Below are 27437 nucleotides of genomic sequence, written 5' to 3'. Positions count from 1 at the left end.
GGTGGGGGGATTCGGTGTCGTGGCTGACTGGGCCGGAGCCCGCCGAGGAGGGACTGGAGTGGGGCGCCAGGACGGCTGAATGGCCAGTGCGGTCCGTCCTCTCCCCCGGCTCTGGGAAAGTCTGGTTTTATCCGAGCACAACAGGTAGGCGTGGACTCTGCCCGCCGGCGGGAGCCCGAGACTCCGGGCGTGCGGGGAAGGTCGGAAGGTCGGAGCCCGCCGGGCCGGACCCGCCCAAGTGGCGCGCCTGCTGCGCCCCAGGTCGGTCAGCAGCGGGGCCCCAAGCCGGGCTTTGGGCGAGGTCCTCCGAGCACCCGCGCCTCACCCTCAAGGCGGGTTTCCAGAAGCGTAGTCGAGAGGGATCCCCTTCTACGCGAGAACTTTTTCCAGTCCTTCTCGCGAGGAAAGACTGTCTTTGCTGGGGTAGCATTTGTATCGTGTGAGGAGACGTTTCTTCTTACCGTACTCTTCGGCCCGCTAAACGTCGTTTCAAGTGATTACAAAGTGTTTAGAAACTTCATTAAGTACTTTACGGTGCTGACTAATGACGATAAATGTACCTCTGGCTGTTGAGATGATTTTCGTAACTTTCAAGTCCTGTAATAGGAGTCCAGTGATCGGAGCTCCTTCATTAAAGATCATAATTATACCTTATTTTTATGTACGTTCATTTATTCAAATATTCAGCATCTTTTATGTGTAGGCTTGGCACCCTGCAAGAACTCACAGCCTGGAGGAGACCCTGAGGGGGGGGGTGGGAAATGTGTGCCCACAAGTTCTGTTCAGGACTTTGGGGGAAGATAAGCGAGGTTAAAGTGCAAGGAGAGCAGAAATCTACTTAGAGCTGAGCATTAGGTGGGTGGGGAGAGAAGAATTATCTTGTTTCATTTTCTAAATGTTTTAGAAAGCGTTTCTTTGGCAAAGTGATTTCAGATGTAAGACACATTTTAATGCTATCGATTTTCTTTTCTTTTTTTTTTAAATTTTTTTTTCAACGTTTTTTATTTATTTTTGGGACAGAGAGAGACAGAGCATGAACGGGGGAGGGGCAGAGAGAGAGAGGGAGACACAGAATCGGAAACAGGCTCCAGGCTCTGAGCCATCAGCCCAGAGCCTGAGGCGGGGCTCGAACCCACGGACCGCGAGATCGTGACCTGGCTGAAGTCGGACGCTTAACCGACTGCGCCACCCAGGCGCCCCGATTTTCTTTTCTTTATTGGGGAAGCAGGCAGGGTTTATAACATAGGAACAGTGACCTTTGGAAAAAAGTATGGGAGGTTGGATTTGTCTTAGAATGCAGTTATTTTATATAGTTAACTATAATATACGAAAAGACTTCTGACCTGAAAGGATACCTGAATTTAGGTTAAGCTCCTCCACTACAATTTGTGGGTCTTAGGTCACTTTTCTCTTCCTTTCTCTTTGCGTATCATTGCATCTGCCTTTAATGACAGGATATACATACTCCAGAGTACCTTAACATTTTTAAAAATTATGCAAATAATGAGTACATTCTCAAAGGAAAAAATTTAAGGGCTGTTATTTTTAGCAGTGTATCTGCTTTCCATCCCGCTTTCATTCAGAAAGGGGATTGAGACCATTTATAACTTTTATGAGCGTTTCTTAATTATCTTATGAATAGAATAAAGATTAAACTGGATTTGTTGAGGCCTCTTACTATTCTAAAATTCTTTTATTCTAAATCCTGGAAAACTAGTTTAATGATCTCTGCATTTCAAAACAAAACAGTGCTTTTTAGGATCATCTATCATGAGTCATGAATGCTTGGGCTTTTTTTTTTTTTTTTTTTTTTAAGATTTTATTTTTAAGTAATCTCAATTTGTGGAGCTCAAATTTAAAATCCCAAGATCAAGAGTCATATGCTCCACCCACTGAGCCAGCCAGGGGTCCCCTCCTCTTTTTTAAAAATAGTAACAAAAGGATTATTTCTAGAAAAGTAGCATAAGGTAGCGTTATTAAAAGCCCTATGTTTATGGTACCTGCCTCAGAAATTGGAGCCACGCATGTACAGGGAGGAGGGAAAACTTCTACAGGGTGATAATTCTAAATATTTGAAGCTGAGCATACACTTTCACTAATCTTAAAACTGTAGTATGGCTCTAATTTCAATAAATAAAATGTTTTATGTGTGTACTTTTTCAGTAACATAGTTGTACTTACTGCCCAGATAATGCATCTTTGTGGGTAAATATACAACAGCATCTATTTATATCCTTTTCTGTTGTGTTTGTAGGTATCTATATGATGAATATATGCATGTTTTTGTGTATATATGCAAAATATTCCTCACTTTTCCACTACATTTTTTATTTAAGTAAAATTATCAGAAAGTTGATTACCTATGAAACATTAGAAACAAAATTATTTGAAATATTTTAGGAGGAGATCTGAAAAGAAAAAAAAAAAAAGAAAAACATACATGTACAAAATCTTAATTCCAGTGTCTAAAAGGCTCTGGAAAGTTTTTTTCTTAACTCATTTGGCAGCAAAATATAACATTACTTTGTATTTAACATTATTAAATACAGTCATTATTTAATCCCACCTTGTGTGGGTATGTTTTATCTTTTGCGGCACAAATATCAGTGAGTTTGATTGATGGAGTGCTGCCCCAGACTGTCTTGGGGAGTTAGAGGTAATAGTTAGTATGTTCACTATATTACTTGGGTGGGGCCATGAGGGTAGCAGTCAGAAGGCAGAGTAATAATGGAGTTGCTCCAGGGAGATGTACTTGTAAAGTTAAGAGCTTAGCTGAGCATCTGGCCTGGGGTAAGAAGCAGTGTCTGCCAATAAAATCCCTCCAGTAAGGCTCCAAGAAGTTCTGAAATGTAGCTAAATTCTAGGCTGGGTATTCTATAAGCTATGTTGTGAATTAGAAGTGGGGAGCCATGAGGAAAAGCCAAGATATCAGACCATAGTGTGGATTAAGGGTGATTCTGTGAATGCTAACTTTGATGTGAGAGCCACAGTTTGCAGAGGGGAAACAGGACTCTAAGGCAGGCAGGGTCTAATGGCTAAACCCAAGAAGTCCTAGGTGACGGATTGCATGAGCAGCAAATACAAGGATAGGGTTATTTGGAAAATTGGTCAAGGATTCCTGGCCTCAACTGAGCTAGAGAAATAATGAATGGCATCTTGCACACACTTTGCTCTTGTACTTAGTAGTCTCGTGTTGCCCTGTTTTTTAAAATGTCTATACTTTATCAAATAGTATTTTGGTCACTTCCATCACTGTTAGCAGTCTGTTTTGACTTCTTCCTGGTCTCAATGACTTTGCTTCTTTACTTTTAATATGGTGCTCTATTCCAGCCTAGCTAGAATCCAGATAAGTCATGTCTAAACTGAAATGAGTAAGCTGTGAGGGACCAAGAGACTTTGGTCAGTAAAGTTCATGATCTTTGAAACAATTATTTACTGTATATCCTTTAAACACACACACATACACACAAAACTTTGTTTTCTTGTTACTGGAGTCTCAGTGAGGTACCATGTAGTGGGATTGTTTAGGTAGTTATTTTCAGATGAGTGAGGTGGGAGATAAGAATAAGTTTTGTACCTTAAAATCTACCATGTGTCACTCCTCAGTGTCCAGAATGGAATCTGTCTTCCCAGGGGGAGATGGAAGAGTTGGTCTGTGGAACAACGTGATAAAAATTGTCAAGAATATCCAAAGACTAAACTAACACTGTTGGCACTTATTGATTTACATCTAGATGAGAAGAGCCCTTTTAAAGTTGATGTCTCTAGAAGACCTCACACTTTAACATAAAGCCTCAAAGTACTTAAGACGTAAGAGGAGAATGAAGTGATAAAAAAGAGCAACAAAGTTGTAATGATTAGATGCTTGAGTTGGTATGGCAGTAACTGTCAGTAACTGTCAGCGATTAGAGAGACTTTATGCAGCGGCTGTATGAAGTAGTTGAAGGAACATGGACACTGAAATCAGACAGGTGTAGGCATTATCTTATTCCACTTAAATAACGTCTTGACCTTGGACACATTTCTTGTTACCACCATCTGTAAAATGAGGATAATAATATCTAAGTTTCAGTGTTATGAGGATTAAAAGTTTCTAGTAAGTAAATTGTCAAAAAATGTTAGTTCCTTTTCCATTCACTGTCTTAGAGTTGGTCCCTCCTGCTCAGTTCCCCCCTCCCTCCCCCACAATACTTCCTTTATCCTTTAAGGGTTTCTCTTTTGTAATCTGGAGGCAGAGTTGCCAGAGCCAGCAGTACTTCTTCAGTAAGGCCCCCATTGGCAATCTCCCTCACTGAATTCAGTTCCTGTCGTCGTTCTCATCCCGAACAGTAGTAATCTGCAGCACATCAGAAAAATAGAGGAGGAAAGCAAAGTATGCCTCATCCCCACTTGTGGCACCCCTTATGCCAGTTTATACATTCCCTGTAACTCCTGTGTCTTTCCTCTGTCATCCTAACTTCTCTATCTAATAGGATGTGTTCTCCATTGGTTCCTGGAGCTGCATGTATCTGCCATTCTTGTTGGCTTGTAGTATGAGCAATAGCAGCATTCTCCTCATTCCTAGCCAGTTTGCAGGAAACACTCTTGGAATCTTGCTATGCTTGATGTATCTTCATTATATATTAAAATAAGATAGTGCTGTGAATGGGCATGTTACAAGTTAGCCTTTTGTGATATGGCAAGAAACATGGATTAAGTTTTTATGAGAATTTATATTCAGAATTAAAAAAAAAATTCATGGTGCAGCCAACCATCTTCAGCTTGGAAGGAGTGTGATGTGAAAATTATAAATATGAGTAACATACATTTTTATGTGAATTAATATGCTAGGTTAATTAAAAGTATCTTTTCTCCCTTTATTTCATAATCCAGAAGTAGATAAGAGTCTATTTATATTTAGGATATGTAATGTTAGATACTTCAAAATATTAATTAGATATGGCCACTTGGGGTGCCTGGGTGGCTCAGTCAGTTAAGCGTCCGACTTGATTTTGGCTCAGCTCATGATCTCGCAGTTCGTGAGGTAGAGTCCTGCATCCTGCTCTGTGCTGACAGCTCAAGCCTGCTTGGGATTCTCTCTCTCCCTCTTTTCCTGCCACCACCCAGCTAGCACTCTCTCTTTTTCTCTCTCAAAATAAATACATAAACATTAAAAGAAAAAAAAAAAGAAATGGCCACTTTTAAGTAGGTGTGACATTGACTTGTTATATAGTTTTCTAATAAAAATCCTATCATAGTATGAACACAAAGGAATATTTAAATTTCTTGCTTTATAGCATTTAATGATTAGTGTTTCAAAGATGGTGCTCTATAGAATACTAGTTTCACAACATTCCCAGCTGGGGCCAAAAAAAAGAGAAAGAGGTAGTCTGGGGAGAGGTCTGTAATTAAAATATCAAATGCTATGTATGTATGCCCTCCTGGCAGTATATAGTACATATTACCATATTACAACTATGGAGACTCTCTGTCGGAAAGAAAAGTGCCAATGTGGCATTTCCCAAAAGAATTTGGTTTTTTGGACCCCCCCGCCCCCAGACACTTAGCCGCATCCTTTGGCGTTACTGTTCTACAGAACACTTTAGGAAACATTGCTTTACCTCTTGGACCCTCTCTTTTTTTAATTTTTTTTTATTTTTAAAAAAAAATTTTTTTTTTCAACGTTTATTTATTTTTGGGACAGAGAGAGACAGAGCATGAACGGGGGAGGGGCAGAGAGAGAGGGAGACACAGAATCGGAAACAGGCTCCAGGCCCTGAGCCATCATCAGCACAGAGCCCGACGCGGGGCTCAAACTCCCGGACTGCGAGATTGTGACCTGGCTGAAGTCGGACGCTCAACCGACTGCGCCACCCAGGCGCCCCTTGGACCCTCTCTTAATATGTAAGCTTCTATACTTGCAGTTTTCATAATTACAATTTTTTTAAAGTAAATATTGCCCCCAACATGGGGCTCGAACTCATGACCCCAAGATCAAGAGTCACATGATCTTGACTGGGCTCAGTTGGTTGAGCATCCACCTTCAGCCCAGGTCATGATCTCACAGTCGTGGTGGAGCCTGGAGCCTGCTTCAGATTCTGTGTCTCCCTCTCTCTGCCCTTCCCCTGCTCACATTCTGTCCATGTCTCTCAAACTTGAATAAACCTTAAGAAAAATTAATAAAATAAAATAAAATAAAATCCTCCTTATTGTAATCTAGCCTCAGTATTCTTATCTGTAAATTAGTAGTGCTAGTATTTTCTGGTGGCAGTTAAATGAAAAATCCATTTATTACAGCACCCCAGCCTTTAGAGATTCTGATTCATTTGTTTTAGGCTTGGGTTTTGTTTTGTTAAGTGTATTTATTTATTTTTGAGAAAGAACATAAGCACGGGAGAGGCAGAGAGAGATGGGGAGAGAGAGGATCCCAAGCAGGCCCTGCACTGTCAGCACAGAGCCTGAAGCGGGGCTCAAACTCACCAGCCGTGAGATCATGATCTGAGCTGAAATCAAGAGTCAGATGCTTTACTGACTGAGCGACCCAGGCTCCCAGGTTTGGTATTTTCTTTAAAGCAGTTAGAGTCATGAACCACTAGTCTGCATTATTATAGGTCTGCTATTCTGACATGCTTAGTTGCCTTTAATTTTAACAATTTACCTATCTCCTCCTATATCCCCCCTTGCTATTTTCCCAACACTCCCTTTTTTAATTGTTTGGACTCCTTATCCTTGGAGGAAGTAGAAGATGAAACTGATTTTGTGATTTACTGAAAGATGTAGGGGGAAATAGGTGGAGGAGTCCAAATGTAAAGTAATGATCTTGTCCCGTCCCCCTGCCATTTGTTCTGCACATTTTCTTTCTTACATCTTCGTGTAAAAACACGGTTTTTCCTTTTCCCCCCTGTGGAAAGGCTTCCTGGCATTGAGGAAAGAGAATGAGCTTTGCTGCCAAACAGACCTGGGTTTATTCTCTCAGTTCTACTATTTACTGACATCTTAATAATTTCTTTATCCATAAAATGGGGACCAGTAATACCTTCCTTGCTTTCTTCCTTGTGGTGATTAGAGATGGTGTAAATTAAGCACTTAAAAAGTTGCTAGCTCAATGAGTAATAGCTATCATTGTCATTTTGTGATTTGGGAGTCTCTTAGGAAGATGAAAGACATAGCCAGGAACTACAACAGCAGGCTTATACATGTGTCCTCCTCATTTGTGACAGTACCAAGATGATGCTAACAAGTAGTATTGTGAATTTTAAAAGTTAGTAATCTATAACAGAAATTTAGTTTATTTATTGGTTATTAAGAATTTCAATTAAAAAGTTTTGAAATCTCTAAAAATTTGGAGATAGAGAACTTTATCCATAATGCTACGGATCTAGTAATTATGGTTAAGATTTTTGGATCATGATTTGGAAAAACACCAGAAGAATCTTGCCATCTAAGTGATAGCTGCAGAAGCCAAATATATTTTAAGAACCATAAATATAATGGAAAAAGTGCTATACTGAGAGGAAGCAGTAAAAGAATAGGAGAATTAATCATTAAAGGTTTCCTAAGGAAGTGATTTTTTTTTTGAAAGAGGTCCAGTTTTTATTTCTTTAAAGGAGAAATACTTTTTTAAAAAAAATACCGTATTTTTTTTTTAAATTTACATCCAAGTTAGTTAGCATATAGTGCAACCATGATTTCAGGAATAGACTCTTTAATGCCCCTTACCCATTTAGCCCATACTCATATTTAAGAGTCTCTTATGTTTTGTCCCCCTCCCTGTTGTTATATTATTTTTGCTTCCCTTCACTTGTGTTCATCTGTTCTGTGTCTTAAAGTCCTCATATGAATGAAATCATATGATATTTGTCTTTCTCTGACTAATTCCACTTAGCATAATACCCTTTAGTTCAATCCATGTAGTTGCAAATGGAAACATTTTATTCTTTTTGATTGCCGAGTAATACTCCATAGTATATATATACCACATTTTTATCCATTCATCCATCGATGGACACTTGGGCTCATTCTATACTTTGGCTGTTGTTGATAGTGCTGCTATAAACACGGGGTGCGTGTGCCCCTTTGAAACAGCATACCTGTATCCCTTGGATAAATACCTAGTAGTGCACTTGCTGGGTTATAGGGTAGTTCTATTTTCAATTTTTTGAAGAACCTCCATACTGTTTTCCAGGGTGGCTGCACCAGTTTGCATTCCCACCAGCAGTGCAAAAAAGCATCCTCACCAACATCTGTTGTTGCCTGAGTTGTTCATGTTAGCCATTCTGACAGGTGTGAGGTGGTATCTCATTGTGGTTTTGATTTGTATTTCCCGGATAATGAGTGATGTTGAGCATTTTTTATGTGTCTGTTGACCATCTGGATGTCTTCTTTGGAGAAGTATCTATTCTTGTCTTTTGCCCATTTCTTCCCTGGATTATTTGTTTTTTGGGTGTTGAGTTTGATAAATTCTTTATAGATTTTGGATACTAACCCTTTATCTGATGTGTCGTTTGCAAATATCTTTTCCCATTCCATTGGTTGCCTTTTAGTTTTGCTGATTGTTTCCTTTGCTGTGCAGAAGCTTTTTATTTTGATGAGGTCCCAATAGTTCATTTTTGCTTTTGTTTCCCTTGCCTCTGGAGACATGTTGAGTAAGAAGTTGTTGCTACCAAGGTCAAAGAGGTTTTTGCCTGCCTTCTCCTCGAGGACTGTGATGGTTTCTTACATTTAGGTCTTTCATCCATTTTGAGTTTATTTTTGTGTATGGTGCAAGAAATGGCCCAGGTTCATTTTTCTGCATGTTGTTTTCCAGTTTCCCAGCACCACTCGCTGAAGAGACTGTCTTTATTCCATTGGATATTCTTTCCTGCTTTGTCAAAGATTAGTTGGCCATACGTCAGTGGGTCCATATTCTGTTCCATTAATCTGAGTGTCTGTCTTTGTGCCAGTACCATACTGTCTTGATGATTACAGCTTTGTAATGCAGCTTGAAGTCTGGAAGTGATTTTTGTTTTAAGCTGAATTTTAAAATGCTGAGTTTATTTAGAAAGAAGCAAGGTATTTCAGATTCAAAGATGGAATAAATACAAGATTTAAAAATAATGAAGATAAAACTGTATTAAAGAACTCTAAAATTACAAAAGATTTTCTTCAGTATCCATTTTAGCCTAAAACCAGTGAAGTGCAGTGGTTCATTGTGTCAGCAAACTAACTTTAGGACTATGCCTAGAGATATTTAAAGTAGGATTACAAAAAGACCTCCATTTTTCTTTACCAGCCTCCCTCTGGCAACATTGTAAGCATGCTCTGTAACTTGTGAGTTGCTATTTTGTAACCTATAATTTTGCAAAGCCAGAATCACAGGTCAAAGAGAATCTTAATTTAGGTCAGAATAGAATGAGCCACCTTCTTTCTAGAGTAATGCTAATTATTGTTTTGCTTTGTGTTTTTTGGAACAGTTTGGATTTTAAGATTTATGTATGTTTCCTAAATTGTGGGAGATCCTGGAGGGTTTTTTTGTCTTACTTTATGCTTTTTGGACAAAACTGAGAAACTAAAGACTGGAGGCTGTGTTGAAGCTGTTGTGGTATCTTTTGGAGAAGTGAAAATTGAAGGAAGGACAGTAACTGAAAGTGAAGTATGATATATTTCAAAACTTAAGGCCAGATACATTCTGGAATTGGTTTCATTTACTGCGTAGTGGCTTGTTCGTTTTGTAAATTGGTCTTTTCATCCTCTGGGGGAAAAAAAACTAGCAAACCCAACAGATGTATCTTATTTTGTTTGTTGTTGTCTCTGACTATTTGTGATCTTTCCACTTTTCCCTTTTCAAAATGATATAATGAATCTTTTTAAGAAACAAAATGACCAAAAAGATTAAGAAGATTCTTTTTCCCTGTAAATTTTAACCATAATTTTAAATATGTTCCCATCCCTACCAAAACAGATCTTTAAACCCTAGATAGAGAAAATCATGTTAATGCTACATGTTTTGTTTTGTTTTGTTTTGTGTTATCCTTAAAATTGTTGAAGGTGCTTAAACTTTTTTGCCTGTGTAAATTTGACATTAACTCATTTTCAGATGGAAAATTAGCCCTTCATGATAAGACTATTAACTTCTCTTGGAGATGGCTTTGGAGTAAGTTACTCTAGCAAACCGGGGCCTTGGAGATTTGGCCTCCTGTGGTTTCTCTTTCCGTCAGCAGTTAACAATATTTATACATATGTATTACTCTAGAGCAATAAAGTCATTGGCTTGAGAACACTAGACAGATTCATAGACATTAGACTTTCCTACATTAAGTCAAATCTTTGAAGACTGAATATGTTATTTAAATCGAATCATATGGGGGTGCCTGGGTGGCTCAGTCAGTTGAGCATCCGACTTCGGCTCAGGTCATGATCTTGCGGTCTGTGAGTTCGAGCCCTGCGTCGGGCTCTGTACTGAGAGCTCGGAGCCTGGAGCCTGCTTCAGATTCTGTGTCTCCCTCTCTCTCTGCCCCTCCTCTGCTCATGCTCTGTCTCTCTGTCTGTCAAAAATAAATAAACATTAAGAAAAATTTTTTAAAAATCGAGTCATATGAATTTGCTGATATTCAGCCATTTCTTGACCTATAAAAATGGCAGTTCGTATAATTCAGGTTAATAGCTTAGTTGTTCTTAAACTTTTCCATTAAACTAGTATTCTTCCCAGTAAAAAGGAGTGACTTTTTTAAAAAGAAGCCTAGAAAGGTTTGTCATGCTTAGAATTTCTCTGAAGTTTCATGTTTTATCTTGAAACACTATTAATTTTGCCTTCTAGTGCATATTGAATGCATATTTATTTTAGTATAAAATGATGTGTTAAGTTAATATCGGGGGAAATGGTTAAGTAAAATTTTGTCCTCCAATACAATTCTGTTGGCACTCTGCTGGGGTTTTCCCACTTGGAGAGCCACAGTGCCTTAGAATGATAGGACTGTACCTTAGGGCCTTAGGTCTAGTACACAGTGCCTGCTTTTCTCAGTATAGACTTGAGGGATGAAAATTATGACTGAGTCACTGGGAGTATCTGGCATACATAAAATACGAACAGTTATCACAAAGGAAGTAAACAGTGCCTCAGAGAAATGTATGGTCTAAAAAGCATTGAAGGGCATTTGTAAGCTTAGTTCAACTATTGGTTTTATGTTAGCATATATAATATTTGACGGTAAAGTAATATTCATGTGTATATTTTTAAAATACAGAGTAAGTGGCCCTAACAGGTACATGTTACTGTTTCTCCATGAGACAGCTTACTTAGGTCTGGAAATTACCATTGTGCTGTATTTTGATTAATACTTTAGGCTGCATTTTATTCATTGAGATTAATAGTACACACTAATCTTATTAGATATCCTGAGAAATCGTTTGGGTAACTTTTATTCCTAGATTCGCAAACTTTTTAAAGTAAGGAATTTGGTGCTCAGTTTTTAGGAAACAGTACGATGGTCTTTTGTTCCATGCTATCCACAAATTGTCTACAAGTTCTAAGCTTTTTAAAAATTTGATTTGAAGGCATCTGAGGGGCTTGATTGAATACTTGAGTGGCAGGATAGTATGTAGTGGTTAAAGCACATGTATATAGAGTCAGATTGCTCATGTGTATGTCCAGGTTCATTGTGACCTTAGGAAGCTGCATAGTTTCTCTGTGCCTCAGTTTCCTCATCTAAAAATAGCTAGCTGGGGCGCCTGGGTGGCGCAGTCGGTTAAGCGTCCGACTTCAGCCATGTCACGATCTCGCAGTCTGTGAGTTCGAGCCCCACGTCGGGCTCTGGGCTGATGGCTCAGAGCCTGGAGCCTGTTTCCGATTCTGTGTCTCCCTCTCTCTCTGCCCCTCGCCCGTTCATGCTCTGTCTCTCTCTGTCCCAAAAATAAATAAACGTTGAAAAAAAAAATTAAAAAAAAAATAAAAATAGCTAGCTGCCTCATGAACAGTTCTGTGAATTATTCAAGAAAGTGTAAAGCACTTATAGTAAGTTGCCAATAAATGTTAGCTTCTGTCAAAAATAATGGCAAGCATTACAGTGGGAGCTGTAGTTTTACGAATTTTTTTTAAGTAGCATAATTGTTGTTTGAAGAATATATTGTAATATATGTTCACTTTTAATAAACTAATTACTTTGTGATTGCAACAGAAACAGAAAAATGGGAAATAAGGGAAAATTAGAAAAATAAGCAGACTCTACATACATATAGTTCTAGGGTGTGATTATATTAAAACTTGTAGTAGATTGACTGCATTTGTATTCATCTACCTAAAGTGAAACTTCAGGTAGTAATAGGAACATCTGTTATTTGCAGAAAGCATTTGCTTATCCCATTGATAGTGCGTATGTGGAGATCACAGGTGCATTTTAGACTTTGGTGTTTAGATGTGGGATTACTTGGATGAATTTTCTACTTTTAGGAGTAATTTATGAGAGGAATGTATTGAAGACATTGGAGATAACTTTGTGCCCTGCTTATGGTCTCAAGCTTTTTACTGAATTATTTATTATTGCATTGTGTTAGCTATTTTGCTTCTTGATAGATCATTTTACACCACAATATTGCTGCTGCCTAAGGAAAAAAAAGTCTCTTCAGCAGTCCTAATGACCTCTAAAAAGGGTAATTTGATTCTTAAGATAGAATTTTGACTTGCCGTGGTGGTTATAAGAAATTTTCTCTATGATATTGAGGTAATATTTTTTCCTCATGCAATCATAGATATTGAATGCAAACTTGCCTTTCATCTTCTGTATACTTAGAAGTTTTCTTCCAGAAATTGTTTCTCTAGTATTTATTAACTTTATAATTATTTGTGTGTATTTTGGTCAGGTGGCTTCGATAATTTAAGGAGGGTTTAAAAATTTTTTTATTAAGTTTATTTATTTTTGAGAGAGAGCACAGGGGAGGGGCAGATAGAGAGGGGGGGATACAGGATCCAAAGCAGGCTCTTTGCTGACAGCAGGTAGCCTGATGCGGAGCTTGAACCCATGAACCACGACATCATAACCTGAGCCAAAGTCAGACACTTAACCAGCTAAGCCACCCAGGCTCCCCAAGGAGGGTTTGTAAGGCAAGAATCTAAAACTTCATGTCTCTGTAAAAGTGAATTTGTTAGCACCATTGTTTATATTGTTCTTGTTCTTTAAAATTGACATTTCCAAAAATAACCTAATATTTACTTTTTTTTCCTTTTTTTTGAGGACTGTCAGTACAGGTTATGGGTGTATCCAGTGGGCAGGCAGGACTCACTGGGAGGGGACAACCGAGATGGCTAAAGCAGCACACTGGGTTGGTGGGTGTGGATTGGTAAAAGCTGCCTTTTGGGCTCTGGGGCAGCATCATAGTCAGAATCTAGAATATTAGCCCAAACCAGAGGGACACAAGCAAGATAAAGAGTAGGAGTTAAAAACTCAACATACCTGGGGGCACCTGGGTGGCTCAGTTGATTGAGCCTCCAACTTCAGCTCAGGTCATATCTCACAGTTTGTGAGTTTGAGCCCCGCATCAGGCTCTGTGCTGACATCTCAGAGCCTGGAGCCTGTACCGGATTCTGTGTCCCTCTCTCTCTGCCCCTAACCCACTCACGTTCTGTCTCTGTCTCTCTCAAAAATAAATAAACGTTAAAAAAAAATATTAAAAAAAAAAAACCTGAAGAAGTCGGCAAGTAATGTAAGTGAATGTGGCAGCTGTGGCCTGCTGGAGAGTCCCTCTCTTAAATTCAGCCATTTGTTGCTGTATGGGGATAGGGACCCAGGTTTTTGTGTAGAATCTTACATTTAAATGTTAGTAAGTCATTTTTTCCACCGATAAGTTACAAGCTAAATTTGGCCAACAGGGTACCAGTTTGTAACTACTGTCTCTTAAGGGGGCTTTTTTCAAGTTTATAATAATTTTTTTTTTAATTTTTTTTTCAACGTTTATTTATTTTTGGGACAGAGAGAGACAGAGCATGAACGGGGGAGGGGCAGAGAGAGAGGGAGACACAGAATCGGAAACAGGCTCCAGGCTCTGAGCCATCAGCCCAGAGCCTGCCGCGGGGCTCGAACTCACGGACCGCGAGATCGTGACCTGGCTGAAGTCGGATGCTTAACCGACTGCGCCACCCAGGCGCCCCTCAAGTTTATAATAATTTTGATGATCTGAAACTATAGATAATTTTATATCAGTAAACTCTCTGGGAGTAAAAAATGAATAAAGGAAAGAAAAGCCTTCCCCATGTCTCCCATCTGATTTTCTAATACATCTTTACTTCTCTCTAATACATCTTTGGCTTCTCTATAAAAGATTGAGATTTATTTGGGGGAATATTAGCTATGTATTAATATCTCTTAGTTTAATTACCTGTAGCATTCTGACTGTATTTCCATGCAATTCTAATTATCTGTTTCTATTTAGCTGGGAGTTTTATATAATACATCAAATTTATTTTTGATACATTATTGAACAGGTGCCTTCCCTATTTAGTGTTCTTGATGATAGTTGTCTTTCCTTTAAGTAGTAGTGATGATTTTTTTTTTTTAGTGTTTATTTATTTTTGAGAGAGAGAGAGAATGTGTGTGAGCAGGGGAGAAGCAGAGAGAGAGGGAGACAGAGTATCCAAAGCGGGCTTTGTGCTAGTCACAGAGAGCCTATCAAGGGGCTCGAACTCACGAACCGTGAGACCATGACCTGAGTCGAAGTCAGACACTGAACTGACTGAGCCACCCAGTGCCCTGATGATTATTTTTTAAAAACCAGCTTGTGTGTTTTTTCTTAAACTTTTCCCTTTAAAAAAAAATTTAAAGTAAACTCTGCCCTCAAAGTGTGACTCGAACTCAGGACCCCAACATTAAGAGTCTCATGCTCTACCACTTAGCCAGCCAGGCATCCTGCTTGTGTGTTTCTTCATTTCTTAACTAATTCTTCCAACTTTCTATTGTGATCTTTTTAAAAATACAGAAAAAAATGAAGAATAGTGAAATAACTGTTCACATACCCACTATCTACATAAAGCTGTTTAACATTTTGGGGTGTTGGGTGGTTCATTCGGTTAAGTGTATGACTTCTGCTCAGGTCATGATCTCGTGGTCTGTGAGTTCAAGCCCCATGTTGGGCTCTGTGATGACAGCTCAGAGCCTGGAACCTGTTTTGGAATCTGTCTGTCTGCCTCTCTCTCTCTCTCTCTCTCTCTCTCTCTCTCTCCCCCTCCCCGACTCGTGCTCTCTTTTGCTTTCAAAAAAAAATTTTTTTTTTAAAAGCTGTTAGCATTTTACTATATTTTATGGCTAATTGATTTACTTATTCAAAAATGAGTTGCAGACACACTGCTTTACTGCTGTAAATTTGAGCATGCTCCTAAAAATAAAAGATTCTGTAATCAGAATGTCATCTTACAAGTGTGTGTGTGTACACTTACATGTTATTTATGTTCTGGAAAGTGTATGCCCAGGACATGCTCATGAATTAAAACAAACAAACAAACAAAATCTTCTCTATCTTTTTTAATTTGCTACAACAGGAGTGAAGGCTACTTTGGATCTGGGTCATAGCAGATATGATCTTTATTGCTACAATCCCTGGGCACCATCCATCCAGGTACCTTCAATAATAGGACTTTGCTTTCACAAGGTTCACGGAAATAAGGAGACTATTCTGATAGAGATGAGACTTTTTCTTAAAACTCCTAGCTTCAAGCTACACAGAATATTAGGCTAGGGGAACAGATGCTGATAGGAATAAGTCCTTTTAAATTGCTAGCTAAAAGACAGAATATATGCCCAGGGAGATATAGAATTTTAGTAGGAGGTCTGGATATTTGGTCATTTGTTGATATGTACTCATGACTCATTTTATTTTAGTGAAAGGGTATTTATCCTACAAAGAAAATGGAAAACTAATACTTGAATAGCCCAACCTAAAAATTTTCAGGATTTTAATGAAATTTCTCTTCTGTTTAGCAAGTTTTTGTATCTGTGTATGAATAATGCCTGAATATCTGTTTTGTCTGCTCTCTAAAAAAGGAGTCAAAGGTGGATTTTGTGTCATTGTTAAGAGTTTGGGATTGGTATTTCCCAGTTTCACCCCAGAGCTATTAGAAAAAATATTGTCACTTTAATTTTGCTTTTGTGTTTTCTGTGGAAGATTCAGTATTATGATTGCCTTCCTTTTTACTCTCCTTTTAAAATATGTTCTTTTCCTCTATTACAGATTTTTTTCTTAGGTATATCAACTGAAGTTTAATGAGAAGAATTGTGACCAGCTAGGAGAATTTTCTGCAAGGAATGGAATTAGCTCATAGCTTATTGCTGAATGAAGAAGCATATAATCAACTAGGTGAAGTTCAGAGGGCAGAGTTTATTTTTGATTGGTTGAGATATTTGGAGAAGCTCTTGCTGGCAACCAGCAGGGTGGGTAAAATTGCAAAAACTGTTTTTGTGTGTGTTTTTTTAAAATGCTGGATAATGTTTAGTTCCTTTGGTTTGCTTTTCTAGTTCTACCCAGAATAACCTAAATTAGCTTTCAAATGGTATACCTTATTGAGAGTTTATAATGAAATATTACAAGAAATTTGTTCTTTCAAAAAGCAGGAAGAAGTCAGCCAATATTTTTTATATTACTTAAAATATGTATAAAAATATAAACTACTATGAACCACATTTTATTAGATTTCATTTTCATTATCTTGTTCACCTTCATATGCATGAAGCCCTTGTGTAAGATACTGCTAAATATTGTAATGGGAGTTTTAAAAAGTTGTGAGCTCTTTAAGGAGAATGTAATTGGAAAAGTCTTTTAGTAAACATATTCACTTTTAAGCTTATGAAATAAGTACCAGAAAAAAAGACACGCTCATATTTTCACCTGTATCCAGCATTTGTTAACGTTTTGCCATATTTGACTGATTTACCAAGCCATGTGAGGTGGTTTTACACCTAAATACTTCTGCATACATCTACTAAAAATGAGGATATTCTCACAATATCATGCAATGCAAAAGCGGTGCAAAGACACTACTCATGGAAGCATTTGGAATTTAATAAGGCAAAAATCCATACACTAACAAATACTTCATTGTAGGAGCTTAGACCTTAGTGATCACCTGAGTACCGTTACTGCTGTAATGATACTCTGTACTCCTTTTTCAGAGAGCAGATGAGTAAAATGGAGTAACATTACTGGCATTAAATGCATAAGTTTGCAAAAAGAAAATTGCACTAAACTTAGAAAAAGATCTAAGTAAAACAAATAATCATTCATGACAAGGTCAACTTTAGTGATCGATTATACATTGCTCATGTACATATACATATGGCAGAGGCTTAATAGTTAGAATATGACTTTGCTCTACCTTTCACTAGAAAAAGATTTAGAAGAAATAGAGCCCTTGTCTTTCTTTACAGAGACTCCAGTGTATATTGGCCCAGAAATTATTTTTTACAGATATCCTCAGGGCAACGAACTACCGGTTCGTGTGGTATAGATGACTACATCACCAACTGATCTGTAATTTTTAGTCAAAATAATTTTGCATTTTTCTAGAGTTTTTAATTCTTAAATATATGAAAGAAAAATCGTATTAGAGGATTACATGTAATTATGTTGACTTTGAATTGTCTTTTTGTTACCTTCCTTTCTAGAGTGATGTAAGGGAGAAACAGAAGACTCTGGTAGAACAGCTCCTATCTTTGTTGAACAGCTCTCCAGGGCCTCCTACCCGCAAACTGCTGGCTAAAAATCTCGGAATTCTTTATAGTATTGGAGACACGTTCTCTGTTTATGAGACAATCGATAAATGTAATGATCTTATTCGTAGCAAAGATGATTCTCCAAGTTATCTTCCCACTAAACTGTAAGTTAAATATTAAAATTGAACATAAAATAGTGCTTCCTTGTGGTATCATTTCTCTAAAGAACCCAAACTACTTGTACCCAAACTGAATACAAATTATTTCACTCATTTTTTTAAATCTAACTTCTAAAAAACATCTAACATTTTTCCACTGTTCTAAAAAATATTTTAGGCATATTTGAAGTCTTGATTTGGGAATCAAAACTCTCACTAAAAATTTAGCAGTTGAAGACTCATAAATATAGAACACAAACTGGTGGTTGCCAGAAGTAAGGGATAATGGGGGGACAGGTGGAATAGGTGAAGGGGATTAAGAGGTACAAACTTACAGTTATAAAAATAAATAAGTCATGGGGATGAAAAGCACACCATAGGGAATATAGTCCATAATATTGTAATAGTTTTGTATGGTGACGGATAGTGACTGCATTTATTGTAGTGAGCATTTTGTAATGTTTATAATTGTTGAATCACTGTGTTGTACACCTGAAGCTAATATATGTCAACTATTAAAAAAAAAAGTGTTTAAAGATACATACAAAAAATCTTAGCAGTTGAGTGTTTAAGAAAAAGAGATTTTAAATTCTCCATATTTTGGGTGTTCTTTCAATTTGTTAGTTCTTATTAGTAAAAATTAATAGTAACTACAATATAGAAAAATACTCTTCCGAGCTCCTGAAAAAAACAGCTTAGAATTTTTCAATGTATTATTCAGTTCATTTTTTCATCTGTTATTTTAGAGAAGGCAGTTTGCCATGTATGGTTTCACAGTAGTTATTTTACAGAAATTTTTGTTGATCTTTTAGCTTATAACAGGATATATCTTCCCATACAGGTTTCAGACTTCAGACTTGATAAGAACATTATTTCCTATTTTACTTATCTTTTATCTTTAAGAGTATCTTTGATTATCTAATAATATATGTAGGTCAATTGTATGAAAAATTACTTTATAAAATTTGAGGGAATGGAATCTTTGGGCTGAGGTTTAGATTATTTGAAGATACGTCTTTTTAAAATTCTTGTTATTGAAAGTATAATTATTTGATACTCATGCAAGTGTTATGCCTTAGGATTTAACTGTGGAGTCGATTCTGGGCAATTTTATCCGTTAAAGGTAAAATTAAATAGTCACCTTTAATAGTCTAAGATTTTTTTTTTCCTTTTTTTTTTCCCTCGTGACTGATTTCTTTTTTTTTTTTTTTTTTTTTAATTTTTTTTTTTTTCAACGTTTATTTATTTTTGGGACAGAGAGAGACAGAGCATGAACGAGGGAGGGGCAGAGAGAGAGGGAGACACAGAATCGGAAACAGGCTCCAGGCTCTGAGCCATCAGCCCAGAGCCCGACGCGGGGCTCGAACTCACGGACCGCGAGATCGTGACCTGGCTGAAGTCGGATGCTTAACCGACTGCGCCACCCAGGCGCCCCTCGTGACTGATTTCTAATTTAAATGTTGTTTCAGTGCTGCTGTGGTATGTTTGGGTTCCTTGTACAAGAAGTTGGGGAGAATCCTGGTTAACACCTTTACCGATACAGTGGGGAATATTCTTAAAGCTATGAAGAGTGCAGAGGTGAGTGCAAGTTCAACCAAAGAATAAAAAGGTAGTATTATATAGGTTTTATGATTTCTTGAACCAATAAAATTTCTTTACATATGATAAGCATATGTAGGTATGTATATAAATTTATCCATAAAAATATTTCTGGGAGATGCACATAGTTACTTGGTATATTGAATCTTTATTAGAAAGCCCATAATATGAGATTATAGATGAATTCAGATAGGCAAAAACTAAGGTATTTCTCTGGCAGACCCATCCCTGCTTCTTCCTCTCACATCACCTTTCCCCAATACTGCTTACTAGTACTACAGCAAGTACTTGTCAGTAAGGACAAGCTGCTCCTCCTCTACTTACTCGCTATCTCTCTTTCAAAATAAATAAAAATAATCTTCATTTTTTAAATGTTTATTTATTTTGAGAGAGAGAGTGTGTGTGAACAGGGAGGGGCAGAGAAAGAGGGAGACCCAGAATCTGAAGTAAGTTCCATGCTTTGAGCTGTCAGCACAGAGCCTGACACAGGGCTTGAACCCATGGAACATGAGATCATGACCTGAGCCAAAGTGGACGCTCACCTGACTGAGCCACCCAGGGGCCCCTAAAAATAAACAAAAAAAAAATGTTTTTAATATAAAAATGTCATACCAGTTCTTGTTCTAACCTTACCTAGAAAAGAAGTCTAGAAAACAGCTCTGAAATAATTTAGAAAAATGCTGTCTAGTTAAACACATTTTTTTTAATGCACCAAGATACAACATTGGAAAGTTCAAATGTAAAATATGCTAAATTTTGAGAAGAACATAGCTGATTTGGGGTGCCTGCCTGTCTCAGTAGCACATGCAACTTGCAATCTCAGTGTTGTGAGTTCAAACCCCATGTTAGGTGTAGATGTTACATAAAAAAATAAAACCTTAAAAAAAAAAAGAACATAGCTGATTCAAGAAGTGATGCTCATTATATAATACTGGTGATAGAATCTACTCAGGAATTCACTTCTGAGCAGTGGTTTGCTGAAAGATTAAAGAAAGTGATTTAGCAGAAGAGATTGTTCGCATCTTTAATCTTTTGTTTTTAGAGGAAATGTTTATAAGAACTTTTATCTAGTGAGGAATGACCACTTTAAACTTTTTTCTGACTTCACTCCCATTAGTTAAGCTGTCTTCTTTTCAGGCCCTATAGTTAACAGAGAATTGCTGTATAGGTTTCTGAAATTGTAAAGTTATTGCTAAGGATTTTATTTCTTCTTATTTTTGCCTTTATGATTTAGTTGATCAGGTACCACAACATGTTGGATATATCAAAAGGGTTCCCACCTTTGATCCACACCTTTCAGTAATAGACAACATAAAGTTGGGATAGAAAGAAATTCAGAAGTTTCACCTTAGGACCCATTTTGTTACGTCCACCTGTAATTATTCACTATTGTGCTCCTTTGAACAAAGATATTCAAAAATGAATATATAAATTAAAAACATCAGGGGCACCTGGGGTGGCTCAGTTGGTTAAGTGTCATACTCTTAATTTTGGCTCAGGTCATGACAAAGATGAACGAAGATGTTCATATATCTTTAAACAGATAAAATAAATTAATATTCCTATGAAAAGGATACTTGATGTTGATCTTGTCTTCTCTCAACTTTAGTTATCTTTAGTGGCCTTAACTTCCTGGGATATAGAAATCATTTGGGGGCATTTAGTAAAACATCAGTAACATGAGGAGCTACTATTTTTTGTGTGTTTACTGTGTGCCTGGCACTGTGGTAAATGTTTTCCCCACAAGGGTTTATTTACTTCTCATACTGGCTCTATGTGATTCATCTTATCCTCATCTTATAGATGGAGAAATAAGTAGGAACAACTTAAAGCCACACAGGTACTAAGGGGTCAGAGCCAAGATTCAGACCCAGGTCTTTTTAAGTCTGAAGCCCAGACTTGTTTTCAGGGTTAAACTACTTGACTCATTAAATGATGTTAAAAGCTATGAAATCTGAGCATGTACTATAGGTCAGGTACTATTCTAAGTACTTTACCTGTAGTAACTTGTTTGATCTCCACAATAGCCTTTGAGGTGGATACGTCCATTTAACAGATGAAGAAACAGTTTTGTCCAAGGTCACCCACCTGCTAGGTGGCAGACCCTACACTCTTACCATATTGCCTCATTAACAGCAACCATTTATTGAATGCTTAGCAACATGCAAGCTTTGTGGTAGGTACTTTTCATATAATTTCATTTAATCTTCACATCAACCCTTTGTATTGTGTTGAAATGTAATATAGACAACACTTTTCAAATAGTAAACAGTACATAAAATAACAGCTGTTAATGTTGGGTGGGTTGGTTAGTGTACACAGATAGGTAAGTGTTTCACTAATGTAGGAGGTAAATTTTGATGCTAAATGCTGCTTTTCACAGTGAATTTCTTTTCTTACTATTTAAATTTCTTTTTGGTAGTCTCAAGGTCGATATGAGATTATGCTGAGTCTACAAAATATATTAAATGGACTAGGAGCTGCTGCTATACCTTGCCACAGGGATGTTTATAAAGCTGCTAAATCCTGCCTAACAGATAGATCCATGGCTGTTCGTTGTGCTGCTGCAAAGGTAAATGGTCTAATAAGCAGAATTTCTCAAAATAAAGAAAATTAAATTAGTTTATCCCTGTGAAAACACTAATAACAGCCACATGATCCTAAAGCTACAACCTTGGCAATCAGCTGAGACTAATCTTATGTTAGTATATGAGGAAACTGAGGCCCAGAGAATTCTATGGATTTCCCAAGGTTCTTCAAGTAGTTCACAGCACATTGTTGGAGGGTGGGGAATTCACGTTACCAGACTCTAAGTATTCCTTTCAGTCTACCATGCTTCTTCTCTGTAATTTTGTAAACTAAATTTTACATGTAAAGTTTACGTTATTTGAAAGAGATCTGTTCTTATCATGACTTTTTTTAAGTCTAGGATTTAGATTTTGACATTTTAATTTCTTTTGAATATGTCACTTTTTGCAAGCTAGGAACAGAATCAAACTAAGGCAGTCTAGTCTTCTAAGGATCCAGGCCAAGTCTTGAGATCCTGTGCAGAATTATCATGCCTTCTTAATGTAGTTGGTTAGATAGTATGGTAAAGTTGTTGTAATCATTGTCACAATTGCTCATAGCCAACAAATTTGTTCTAAAGACATTTTTCCTAGCCTATTGAGTCAGAATGGATTTTCCTCCCACCCTCTGTGGACACATTGTTTTATATAATATAACTTTTATGACTTTTAGTAAGTACTCATTTTTTGTCCCTGCAGTCATTATTTACATCCTTTAAATTTGTATATCATTTTTGTTAGAACTTGATAGTTTCTACAACTTATATAGCTCTGAACCTGACAGTTAACATTTTGTTGTTCATTAATGTCTCTTTTTCCAATTAAATAGTGTCTCCTTGAACTTCAGAAAGAGGCCATCTTTATGTGGAGTACGGACCTGGATAGTGTGGCCACACTATGTTTTAAGTCCTTTGAAGGTTCCAATTATGATGTGAGGATTTCAGTTTCAAAGCTACTAGGCACGGTGTTGGCTAAAGCTATAATTTCTAAACATCCAGGAGCAGGTAAATTTATATAATTATTTTCATAATGTCTCATAATTTTTTCCCAGTTGGTTTATACAAACATAAAGGAGTATTACTACTATCCAATATTAATTCTGAAGAGCTGCAGGATATCTTAGAGATCAATTTTAGTTTATAAACATTGCTAAAGGTCCCAAGATTTCATTTTTAAACAATTCAGTAAAAATTTGAGGGAAAAAAATGAACTGTTGAAGAAATACACTTTATTTAGTCATTGTCTTTCTTTATACTGTGGTCTTTGCTTTTTTTTTAAAAGTAAATTGTGAAACATTATCTAATAATAGATATGATCTGTATCTTAGTTCTTTTTTTAAGCAACATGCATTTGATTCCCTATTTTTGGCTTGCCATTTTCTAGGTCGGTATAAGGGAACAATGGTAAAAACAATTGGTAAATAATTACAAACAACAGATATTTGAAATTCACCATACTTGGACAATTTGCTTTTGTTACTTTTTATTCCCTCTTCCTACACTTATAGGCAATGAGCACAGATGGGATATTTTTGGAAACAAGAATTTGCCTGGATTTAATCAACAGTGTATGTAAAACATTGATGAGTAATTGAAAATTTGCTTTATCATTCTGTCTCCAAAAAATAAACAATCTCACACAAATGAAAATGTGATTGTTCTGTAGAACCTTGCTTCTTAAACATTTGCAGACCTGTAGTATCAGCATCACCTTGAAGCTTGTAAGAAATGCAGAAACCCAGGCCCCACACAATTTACTAAACCAAAATTCTCATTTGAACAAGATCTCCAGATAATTCATAATGCACGTTAAAATTAGAGAGGCGTTGCTTAAGAAATCATTATCATTATATAAAGGGAAATTGTTTTTTCTAAAGCCAGTGTTTCTTAACCAGGGATGGGAGAGGACAGTAAGCACAGCATATCACAGTCACATGGGGATCATTAAACTACAGTCCCCTCATTCTGAGATTATAAGTAAAATTTATAATAAATTTTTATTTTTATTACAGTTTCTCTAATCTTACAATTCATTAAGACTTTCTTATCGGGTGGTGAGGAAAGGGTGAATAGGAGCAGGAAGAAGCTACACACAAAAAAACCCAAACCATAAAAAAAGTTGTTCAGGACAGTTAGGAGTTTAAATCTTAAGCCACCTAAAAAATTAAAGTTAGAAAACATGTTTAATGTCTTTTGAATTAATCCTTTTGAAAATGTGGATTGCTCATTTCTATAAATGTATCATTAGCGCTGGCACACAGTTGCAGTAAAAAAAGCAAAATGTAGAAATGCATAAGAAATGTGAATAAATAAGTGTATATGCTTTGATGGTAGCACTAAACTAATGCTAGTGTTTTTGTAATCAGATTGAGCAAAGTGAAGAATCAGCTTCATCCACACTAAGAAATCTTTAGGATTTAGCCTAATCTTTTGTTAGAAATTCTGTCATCTTGCGTCAATAAATTCTAGCCTGCAAATAATCGAGTTATTTTTGTACCACTAAGAAGTGATCTAGGTATCATAATAGAGTTTTTAAAGGTGGGGACTAATAGCAACATAGTGCTGAATAATTTAGAAAACCAATGCATTGGAGGTTTATATACTCAACCATAATACACAAAGGTTATGAAGTAGAGAACTGAAATGATTTTCCTAGTAAAACTAACAGGCTTCATTCAAACAGGTGGTATGTTGCTCCAAGGCACTTAAAAAGCAGGGATTGAGTATGACATTTTCCTATCATTGGAACGAGTTGTAGGAATTGATGTGATCTTTTAATATCTAATTTAATATTGTAAAACCTTCATTTGTAAGCATAATTCGTTCCAGAAGCATGCTTGTAATCCAAAGCACTTGTATATCAAAGCAAATTTCAAGAAACATTGACTCAGTTGTGATCACGTGATATTTAGCATCATGTACTACTCGTATTGCAAGACATCACTCATTTATCAAGTTAAAATTTGTTAGAAATGTTTGCTTGTCTTGCAGAACACTTGCTGAACAAGTTACTTGCAATCCAAGGTTTTACTCTATCATTCTCTTACCTGCTCAAGGATATTGCCCTAGGAAGTCTCTCCTCTCTTACATCAGCTTTTCCCTCTCTATTGGATTATTACCTAGAGAAACATGATTTTGTTTCTCCCATCTTTAAAAAAAAATAATAAATCCTTTTCTGTCTCATTTCCCAGTGAGCTGGAGGTCCATTTCTCTTCCTTTTGCAGCAGAGTTCCTCCGAAGAGTTCTTGATACTGTCTTTAGTTTCTCTCCTGCCATATTTTTCAAACCCACTTCAGTTAGGATTCTCCTCATTCACTTCTTCAAAACTGCTTTTTTTGTTAAGGTCACCAAAGACCTCCATGTTCATTCATTCATTCAGTAAATATTTGTTGAGTGTTTATACTTGGCCAGTATCTTTTCTGAGTACATGGGTTATGTCATTGAACAAAACAAATCAAAAGTGCCTATTTTGAGCTTATATTCTAATACTCCGCCATGCCAACATCAGTGGGCAGTTCTCAGTTGTCTCACTTGACCTTTCAGCAGTATTTAACTTGGCAGATCATTTTCCTCCTCTTTTTTTCACTTGCCTATGGGACTTCATTCTCTCTTGGTTTTCCTTCTTCCCCACTAGAAATTCCTGTTCCATCTTTGATGATTCCTTATCTTTTTACAGAAGAAGCCCCTTACCTAGTACTTGGTCTTCTGCAGCATATGTATGTGCATCCTCTTGGTGATCTTACCCAGTTTCGTGGCTTAAATACCATCTTTCAGGGATTCTTGGATTTGTATATTTAGCCTGGGCACCCAACTCTCATATCTAGCTGCCCCTTTGACATCTCTTTGGAAGTTTATTTGGTGTTTCAAGTGAACTTGCCCTAAAGCGAATGCCTGATCTCACCTCCCCTAGAAAATATACATACCTGTTCTACTTACAGGCTTGCTTATCTCAGTTGATGCCAATTCTATCCTTCCTTCCAGATGTTCAAATAAAAATTTGGAAAGTCACCCTTGACCCTTATCTCTCACACTCAATAGCTTTTCTACCAGACAATCTTCAAATGTACCCAGAATTGAGACACCTTTAGGATTGGCTAATGATGAGGCTGACGCAGGAATTACCTGAAGATGAGCTTGGAACTTATTGTTGTGCCAGAAAAATAAGGTGCTTCCACTGGCCAGCTCCTTGAAGACAGACCCACTGGTGACATCCAGGACTGTTAAGCAAAATTAATAATGACAGAAATTTATTATAACCTATTAAATAAAAAAGAAATCTATGAGTGCCTACTGAGAATAAAAGAGAAAGTTCTTTTCTACAGAAAATGCTAACTAATAAATATTGAAGGAATGATTGTTAGATAATGACCTTTTGCAGTCATTATAGTAATAATTTATGCAGGTAGGAATCCTCTGTACATAGTTGGATGAAAGTTTGATGGGTTATAGCATATTTATACTGTCTTAAAGGATCACCACACAGGTTGCATAGTAATTACAAAAGGAAAGTTGATATTTTACAGTGGACAGACCTGGCAGACAAACCTCATTCATGTGTTCAAAGATCATAACACCAATGTAGGGACAGACTAACAGTGCATTTTAATGTTATACATTGAAAAGGATTATGGCATTACTTAACGTGGTTCTCCTGCCAAAAATTCTGAGGAAATACTAGACAAACTCAGATTGAGTGCTGTTCTATAAATGTTTTCTTCAAGAATGACAAAGTGATAAGGAAAATATGGTAACTCTAGGTGAAGGGGACACGGGAGTTTATCTTACAATTCTTGCAGCTTTTTTTTATAACGTACTTTTGAAAAGTTTTGAAATAAAAACTTAAAAATACATATGTATGTATATCCAACTTCACTCTTCTGCAACCACTTTGATCTAAGGCACCATCGTCTCTTGCTTGCATTACTGAGTTGCTTCTAGTGGGTTTTCTTGTCTCAGCACAGAAGCAAAGTGACAGATTATATCACTGCTCTGCTTAAGGTCCATCATTAGACCCACTCACTTCACTCACATCCTTATAATAATGATCTCCAAGGTTCAATGTCTTCTCTCTCCCCATCCTTATACTCTGGCCTGTCTCATTCTAGATTCCTCCACTGCTCTGTTCATATAACCCATTGGGCATCATATCCTTCTGAACCCATTGGGCATCATATCCTTCTGAAAGGCCTTTTTGCCCTATTTGCTCTGCCTAGAACACTTTTTCTCCATATATCTGCATACCTGATTCCCTCACTGTCCTCAAACAATGTTTAGATGTCACCTTTCCAATGAATCCTACCTTGACTACCCTATTTATTTTTTTAAATTTTTAAAAATGTTTTTATTTTTGAGACAGAGCATGAGCAGGGGAGGGGCAGAGAGAGAGGGAGACACAGAATCTGAAGCAGGCTCCAGGCTCTGTGCTGTCAGCACAGAGCCCGAGGCAGGGCTTGAACTCACAGACTG

General features: G+C 37.0%; 1 protein-coding gene across 7 annotated transcripts in view; it reads left to right on the top strand.

Annotated features, from left to right (window-relative positions):
- Positions 1 to 27437, top strand: part of HEATR5A (HEAT repeat containing 5A) — a 122398-nt gene that overhangs the window by 322 nt on the left and 94639 nt on the right. For 5 of the 7 annotated variants that reach the window (XM_045059755.1, XM_011283176.4, XM_045059756.1 and 2 more), the window contains exons 2-6: positions 16171 to 16370; positions 17601 to 17812; positions 19276 to 19384; positions 21828 to 21977; positions 22802 to 22976. In XM_045059755.1, the coding sequence (XP_044915690.1) occupies positions 16245 to 16370; positions 17601 to 17812; positions 19276 to 19384; positions 21828 to 21977; positions 22802 to 22976 (772 nt within the window). In that variant the 5' untranslated portion in view covers positions 16171 to 16244. Of the gene's footprint in view, positions 1 to 12; positions 145 to 15481; positions 15559 to 16170; positions 16371 to 17600; positions 17813 to 19275; positions 19385 to 21827; positions 21978 to 22801; positions 22977 to 27437 lie in introns of those variants that run through there. The other 2 variants (XM_019832901.3, XM_019832902.3) reach the window with 2 other exon arrangements.

This window comes from Felis catus, chromosome B3 (assembly GCF_018350175.1).
Source record: "Felis catus isolate Fca126 chromosome B3, F.catus_Fca126_mat1.0, whole genome shotgun sequence".
NCBI lineage: Eukaryota > Metazoa > Chordata > Mammalia > Carnivora > Felidae > Felis > Felis catus.
This window is presented reverse-complemented; position numbering and strand designations above follow the sequence as displayed.